Below are 8,685 nucleotides of genomic sequence, written 5' to 3' on the forward strand. Positions count from 1 at the left end.
GCATTGTGGATAATGAAGTCGGGGGTGACCTTTGTTTGGACTCAATACATCACTTGAGGACAAGCAATGAAACAAGTTTGGGGTTGTGATCGGTCACCATTTCCATTGAATTTCCGTCGCTAATCCGACATATTTTCATCACCTTGGTAAGATTTATGTTTGTTTTTAGTTACATTTGAGTCAATTAGCAGGTTTTGTTGGTTTGGTATTGCATTGCATTCGATTACGAGTTTATGTCAAAAAGATCTCGTTTATGCTTCGTTTGGTAGTGTCATTGTTACAGGTTTAAAAGCAAGAATGGTGAAGTTCTGGACACTCTGAAGGACAAAAATATGAAAAAACAGCAGGTCAACACGGGCACCCGTGTGCCACAACACTGTCCGTGTTGTTGATCAAGCAAAGCAGAGAGGGAGCAGGAAAACAGAGATCAACACGGCCACCCGTGTGCCACCACACGGCCGTGTTGATTAAAACAGTGCATTAACACGGGCACCCGTGTATAGGGACACGGCCCGTGTTGTTGCCACTGTAACTTATGCTGAAAATAATTAATGATGAAGAACAACACGGCCACCCGTGTGCCACCACACGACCGTGTTGATTGTACGCAGCTTGGAAAACCTAATTTTTGCTGTGTGAACCGATTCTGCTCATTAAGGGTAGTTTGGACCTTTAGCTTGGAGAGAGTCATCTGAAGCTATAAGAAGGCTTGGAAGAGAAAGAAGAAAAGACCTTTTGACAGACGAATGAAAGCATTGCATTGGAGAAGATAGCGAATACGACGGATTTGAAGACGGCGAGATTCAAGGGTAGCAACCATTGAAGATCAAACTCTCCTAATTCTTTGTAATGTCTAATCTTTACTTTATGAGTTCTTTAAGTACTATGAGAGGCTAAACCCCCTGATGCTAGGGGGGTGGTCCTGATGTTATCGTATGCTATGAATTTGAACCAATGATTTCTTGATTACTATTACGTATGTCAATTCAATTGTGTGATGTTATTATGCTTTTGTATCGGACAAATACAAATTAATCTATGACTTCCAATAACAGGATTGTGATTGGTAGGGTTTTCACACAATTGGGTTTATGAATGCATCATCTAGGACTAGTAACTTTCGTAAATCACCGTAAACCTTGATATTTTGTATGATTAACACCAATGATTAATTGAATGGACATTTGAGTAAGAATTGGTAGTTTAATAGTTTCTTCCTTAAGGACTTAAGTAAGAACATTCGGAGGTTAGGTGATTGAATGTATCATATGTATTAAGGAAATCGGGACTGAATTCATAACCAGTTAACTTAACCACTCACCCTAGCATCTTTTATCTTAATCAATTATTTTTACTATTTTTGTGTCTACTATTATAAATTCCAAAACAACCAAACCATTATCTTTTTGTTCTGATAGAATCAAATTAAAATAAGTAATTCCTACGCAATCCTTGAGATCGATACTTGGAAATAAAACTCCTTATTACTACATCGGTAAAAATAGTACACTTGCTATTTTTCTGATCACATTTGTAACTTTTCTGGGAACTTTGAATAAGTTCGTCATGTTAACCAAGTGTTTTAGGTTTTAAGGCATTAACCAAGTTGATTTAAGTTCAAGAGAACCAGGCATATGTTATGAATAGTTAACTAGGCAGTTTGCAGTTAACCAGACATATACATGTTCTAAGCTCAGTTCAAGTGAACCATGTGTGTATTGAACCAGAGGTATACAAGTTCTGAACCAGTTGTATACAAGTTCTGCTATCAACCAGGAATGCATACAAACAGGCATATGAAAGTGTCATACTCTAAAATTTAACCTCCCTTTTTCTCTTTTCTTTTTTTTGCATACCTCATTTGCATACATTCAAATCATATCATTTAGTCATGGAAACACAAGCATGGCCACATTCTGGTTTGTATCTTAACATTGGGGCTTCACTTGGTTTTATTTGTCAAATAAACCTAATTTCATTGAGAGATGGTACTTGTTTGTTCTTATTACTCATGTAGGTGATCATGCTTCAAATCAAGGCAAGAACATGGTCTTTTCACCAAGGGAAATGAAAGTTTGTTCATGGTGATTCAAAGGTGGTTTATGTGTTTATTTCCATGCCACATCACTCAATCTTCAAGCCAAATCACACATCACTCAAGCCCTAAGAAATATTTCATCAAAGGTTTCTCATTACACCATCATCATTGTTTGGATTTCAAGAAAACATCAAATTTTTAAGAAGTGTACAAGTGTGGTTGACTTAATTTGCAAGGATCCCTACTTTTGGTCCAAACCCCATAACTTCTTCAATTATTATCCAAATTTCATGATTATTTGAGTCAAATGTGGCTTTTGGGATCCTCTACAACTTTGATTCAAGGGTCAAACATAAATTCATCTATCTAAGACTTCATTTGTGTCATTGGCTAAGTTTCCAATTTGGGTCAAAACTATGCCATGACCCCTACTTTCCACCTTTTCCATTTTCAGCTCAATCATCCTTTTGACCCTATTCCTTTTAAATTGTATTAAGATTATAGCAAAGATAATTTGGCCCAAGTTTGGCTCAAAATGTATGAGGGAGTCAAAAGTTATGGCATCATGAACATTGGACCTTAATATGACCTAACATGCTGTGAGGTGCTTGACCATTTGGCTAGCGCATTTTTCAGGTCACGACCTTAACTTCACAAGCCCACAAATTTCACCTCAAAGCTCCTCTTGGATTGATTTTTTTTGCATCCTATTCTACTCCATGCAGTGAACATTTGGCTCAAAGAAATCACAAAATGCACGAGTGGATTAAATTTGGCCTAAGCTTGAACTTGGTGAACTAACTCTATTTTGGTCCATGACCTATAATGTGGAAACTTGCACAAAACAGTTTGAGATCACTTATCACACGTGCAAACCAATTACCCATGACTAAACACATCTGAAGACAACTTAAAATGACCTGAAAAACTCCAAATGCACGAGTTTGGCACCAAATTTTCACACGCTTGGGATCTGAAAATTTCCCACTCAATTCACACGAATTCGAGCCAATTCCTCACATATTTTGATCCTATTTCATTCCCTATAAATAGTGGAAGCTATTGTATTCATTTTCAAGCTTTGAAGTCAAAGAACCCCTGCCACCATTGAATCTTGATACCTCTAAAAACCAGTCACTCTTTTTTTTGTTTCAAGCTCCTTTCCTTCCAATTCTTTGCCTAGAATCCTTCATCAGCATCCTCTGAAGGTGTTTGAAACTTTGCTTTGGTATAAATCCTCTTGTAACCTTGATTCCGGATCCACCATTGTTGACTTCTGAAGCTTCAATCGAGAAGGTATATACGAGTTACTATTTCAGGCAAACAAGTTACCATTCTCTTTGTGAGGTTCCCCTGATCAAAAGCCCTACTCCTTTGCCATTTATTTTTGATATTAACCATTTATTTTTACTTTGAAGAACTAGGGTTCTTCAAGTTTCTGAGCAAATTCTCCCTGCTCATAGCAAATCAATTGCTCTGATGCAGGGAGACATGAACGATGAGGTGTTTTGCATCTGAATCTATGTTTGATTCATGTTAAAAACACGAGTTCATGATGTTACTAAATTGAAAATCCGGAGGTTGATGATGAAGGTGTGCACACTAGAGAGCCAAATTTTAATGTTTCCTCCAATCAGAAAGCTCCACCTTGTTAGCCGTTGGATTCAAATTGTTTTTATTTTCTTTTATTTCATATATTTCCTTTTTCTTCTAAAATTCATTAAAAATAGTCCCCTTATTATTTTTTAATCCATTTCCCCCCATAATTCAATAAAATTATTTTGGCTAAAATAGTTTGTTGGTCCTTGTAAGTTAGCGAGATTTTAATTTTGGTCTCTGTAATATTTTTTTTGTCTGAGTCCTTATATCTCACTTTTTGTCTGAGTCCTTATATTTCACTTTTTATCTGAGTCCTTATATCTCACTTTTTGTCTGAGTCCCTAAAGTCAAAATTCGCAGGAAAATTTGCAGGTTTCCTGCGGATTTTACCTTTAGGGACTTAAACCAACACAAAAGTGAGATATAGAGACTCAGACAAAAAAAAAGACACAAGGATATAAATTAAAAACTCGCTAACTTACAGGGACCAAAAGACTATTTAAGCAAATTATTTTCTACCTCATGTCATTTTTTGCATTTTTTAAAAAACATTCTTGCATTTATTTTATATTTTCTTTTATTTTCCTTTTAATTTTCTTTTTATATTTTTCTTTTTATCATTTTAAAACCATTTTGACCCCAACTTTTGAGGTCAAACTTTTCATATATTTGTTGACTTTCCACATTTTTCTTGGACTTTTATTTGATACTTTGACCTCTCTTTGAGATTTTTCTTTTATTTTCTTTATTTAATCAATATTAAATCATTTAAATTCTTTTTTATTTTTATTTTGTTGTTGTTGACCACTTGTCTTTGAGTTGACTTGGTTGCTTGGTTGATGTGTTCTTTCTCATCTAAAATCATTGATAAATGGACTTGAGGTTGATCAACCTTCTTTGATTCAAAACTGTTGATAGATGATTATGAATCATCTTCAATACTTTGCATCAATGATAGATTAACCCTCGATGTGTCATATTTTGAGTCCTTTGATTTGAGGATATAATGATCTCATGTGATTGGCTTGATTCTCTCTTTCACTTCAATCCATATTCATCTCTTTCCTTTGCCTTGCTCATTGTGTGACATTGGTGTTTGAGATTAACTTTGTGTTAATTCTCTAACTTGTTTGACACATATATTGTCATTGACCCGATATCATTAACCAACCACTAACTTATAATATTAATCTTGCACTTTACCTTATTTCCATTTACATTATTGTTATTTAATTCAAGTCATTTAAGTTTATGTCATTTACTTAATGCACTTGAATTTTATGTCCCATTATCATCATATCACTTCATCTTACCATATTCATTTGTTGCTCTTATCTTGTTTAGTTACTTGCTTGTTAATCTTAATGAATCAAAACATGATAAAATGATTTAGACCTAATCTTCATCCTATGATTGCTCTGGAGTATTGAAGACCTTTTGGACTTTGGACTTTGGACTTTGACTTATGATTTAGGCCATTTGCTTGTCTTGGAGTGATCTTGGACCCTGAGACCTTGTGGACACTCTAACTTGCTTTTGTTCCGGTTGAACCCTCAAGTTTTTGTGTGTTGTTTCTTCTGCTTTGTGACTATTTCCTCTTGCGTTCACCTGCTTAGGTTTAGCACACTCATACACACATGGCTTTCTCTTGGGCTACCTAACAATGAGGCATAGGACAATAAACTTTGCACCTACATGGATTTCTCTCGGGCTACCTAACAATGAGACCCTATGTTAGTTTTATATGTTCTTGCATCCTTGTTTGTTCATCAACCCCACTCCCCCGATTTGGCTTGATGAAATACACATTTGATCTACTAAATTCTTCCATCTGTTACAATCCTCTTTGTCTTTGTCAAGTGACCATAAGTCCCTTGGTCACTTGATGGGACTAGCCTTTGTTTCTTTGGAGCATCAGCCTTTCAACAAGTTCAAGACCCTTAGTGGACTACAACTTTCATCAACAGTCATTCATCTGACTCATCTCCACCATCATCTTTAGGACCTTGCTCTAACAACTTGTCAGTCATTGACTAGCCTTGCATGTCATGAGCCTTAAGAAATATGATAGGGCATCTTCCCTACACTTATCTAAAATATCTTTGGGTATGGGACGAATGACCCAGTTGCTCATAGTGTTTGTCTCTATTCATAAACTTTAGTGCAACTCTAGTTAGTTCACTATCAAGTCTTCCTCTAGCCCCTGTGGCTCCTCTCTTTAGATCCTTTTGGTTTAAACACCATTGTAATTTCCTTTTTAGAGTTGACACCTTTATGGTTATTCCATGGGTTGACACCTTTATGGTTATTCCCCAAGTTGACACCTTTATGGTTATTCCCACTTTTTTCCTTTTTAGGGTTGACACCTTTATGGTTATTCCCAAGGTTGACACCTTTATGGTTATTCCCTCCTGTTGGATTAAACACCATTGAAATTTCCTTTTTAGGATTGACACCTTCATGGTTATTCCCTGGGTTGACACCTTTATGGTTATTTCCTTCTGTTATTTTAAACACCATTGCAATTTCCTCTTTAGGGTTGACACATTCATGGTTACTTCTTGGGTTGACACCTTTATGGTTATTCCCATTCTTTTCCTCTTTAGGGTTGACACCTTCATGGTTATTTCCCTTTCTTGGTTTAAACACCTTCCCCTTACCATGTTAGACCCAATGCTTTTGTAAGACCCTTGTCATGTGAGTCTCCAGCTTTGACATGTTTCCTTTCTGCTGGTTTAAACACCATTGTAATTACTTTTCTTTTGGGACACACCTTTATGGTTAACCCCCATCTTTTATTTTGGTTTAAACACCACCCCAATATTATCTTTTCTCAGTCTCTGTCCTCCTAAATACGAAGCTTTGACTTTTTCATTGCACTATGAGAATACGTAGGCACGAAGATGCGAATCCTTGGCGAGCACCTTTCTTTCTCCCCCCCTTATCTCTCCAGTTCTCTGATCTATGAGGCTTTGCCTTTCTCATTTCACCATGAGAATACGTAGACATGAGGGCCTCAATCCTTCTCGAGCACCTATTTTCTAACCCTTTTTATGTTTTGCAGGTACATGAAGATAACAACACCCATCTAAGCAAGAGCATTCAAGACGGTTCCCATGAAGTACCATGGATGTGAGGGGTGGTAATACCTTCCCCTTGCATAACTGATTACCTTAACCGTTTCTCCGTGTTTCTTTTTCCACTTGGGTTTTCTTATTTTTTCCCTTCTCTTTTTTGGAATAAATAAACTTTAGTGGCGACTCTGTTGTACCTTCGAGCGTGCGATGCATTCGGTGGGCATATTTCAGCTAACTTCAGTAGGCAACTCTGTTGGGGAGAACTCTTACAACCCAATTGCTAGAAGGAGTTGAGCCTAGTTTTGTTTGCTGTCTTGCTTGCTTGGGTGTTTATATGAATGATTGCCCGCTTTTTGTTTTATGTTTATTGCATGTTTTATTGCTTTATATTTTGCATTATTACTAACCCGCTCTGAATATTTGTGTTTTGCTGTTGTTGGGTTGGGCTGATGTTACTTGAGAGAAGCTCTACACCCGAGCTGGAGTATACACACAGGATAAACTCATGGATAGTCGTGTTGACCTGCGTTTTGCATGTTGGGTTGTCACGAGACCCACACTCAGACTAGATTCACTTAGGGGTACTCTTTTCCTGTTAGAATTCACTATGGAAAAGTATTTTCACTTGATTCTATGGCTCTAGGAATCCTTTTAGGATTACCTTTTGAAGATTAGTTCATACCCGTGAGTGGGATACTGGTTTTTTGTAGGAAACCAAGCTCCTACACACCTTTTGTTCTCATGTAACGTCAAACTTTTGATCCTACTTCTAGCAGAATTTTCAGATTATCCAGAATGTGGAAATGTTGTTGTATATCATTTGTATATGATAAAAACATCATATTACATCATATAACTCTTTCGTATATGCATTTCCAGGGAATTCAAGAGCCTAGTTTATTGCTGAGTACTCTGAGAGAGCATGAATCCTGGTAGAAGAAGTGTGTTCAGTTACAAGTTTGTGGAACCCCAATTGAAAGCTTTGAAGGGTCTGGGAACTCGTTTGGACCTGGATCGCAAAGATGATTTAAAGAAGGCTTATGGGACTCTCCTAGGTATCCTCAACACTGAAATGAACACTACGACAATCCATACCTTGGTGCAATTCTATGATCCTCCCTTGAGGTGTTTCACTTTTCAGGATTATCCGTTGGCACCGACGTTAGAGGAATACTTGTATATCTTAGGGGACGAAATTAAGGATCGGGTTTATTTTGTCAGTACCAAGGAACTACCAAAGTCTCATCTTTTAGCCGAAGCTTTTCATTTAGAGAAGAAGGATGTGGAGCTTAACCTTAAGCTTAAGGGGGGAACTCATGGTTTTACTATAAAGTTTTTGGTTGAGAAAGCCATTGCCTTTTCTGATGTTGGGAGTTGGATAACTTTCAACGCTATTTTCGCTTTGCTCATCTATGGGATAGTGTTGTTTCCTAGTATGGAAGACTTTGTGGACCTGACATCTATTCACATCTTCCTCTCCAAGAATCTGGTTCCTACGCTTCTTGCTGACACTTATTACTCTATTCATACAAGGAATCAAAATAAGAAGGGTATTGTGGTTTGTTGTGTTCCTTTGTTGTTTAGGTGGTTTATTTCGCATCTACCCAATAAGGACAATCTCAAGTGGTCTCGGAGAATCATGTCTCTGACTGCTAATGATATTCTATGGTATTCTCGAGCCTACGATGATGTCAAGGTTATCCCGAATTGTGGAAGTTTCCTTAATATGACCATATAGGTACAAAAGGTGGAATCAACTACAATCCAAGATTAACTTTATGCCAGTTTGGTTATCTGTTGTTGTGCAAGCCAGATCCCAAGCATCTGGAGGAGTTTGTTTTGTATCATGGGGTTGAAAATCCAGAATTGCTAAGGAAGATCATCAGAGCTTGGAGAGAAGTTCGTCCTCAAGGAAGCTATGAGTTAGGGAAGAAGAATTGCATTGCCAAGAAAGCTTATACATAATAGGTT

At 37.1% G+C, this 8,685-nt stretch overlaps 1 protein-coding gene across 1 annotated transcript; it reads left to right on the top strand.

Moving 5' to 3' along the window:
* Window positions 1–7,636: 7,636 nt before the first annotated feature.
* On the top strand, window positions 7,637–8,452 carry LOC127080088 (uncharacterized). The gene has a single exon (XM_051020416.1). It carries the CDS (start codon window positions 7,637–7,639, stop codon window positions 8,450–8,452), a length of 816 nt encoding a protein of 271 aa, XP_050876373.1.
* The last annotated feature ends 233 nt before the right edge of the window (window positions 8,453–8,685 follow it).

Source organism: Lathyrus oleraceus, chromosome 5, assembly GCF_024323335.1.
Source record: "Lathyrus oleraceus cultivar Zhongwan6 chromosome 5, CAAS_Psat_ZW6_1.0, whole genome shotgun sequence".
Classification (NCBI taxonomy): domain Eukaryota; kingdom Viridiplantae; phylum Streptophyta; class Magnoliopsida; order Fabales; family Fabaceae; genus Lathyrus; species Lathyrus oleraceus.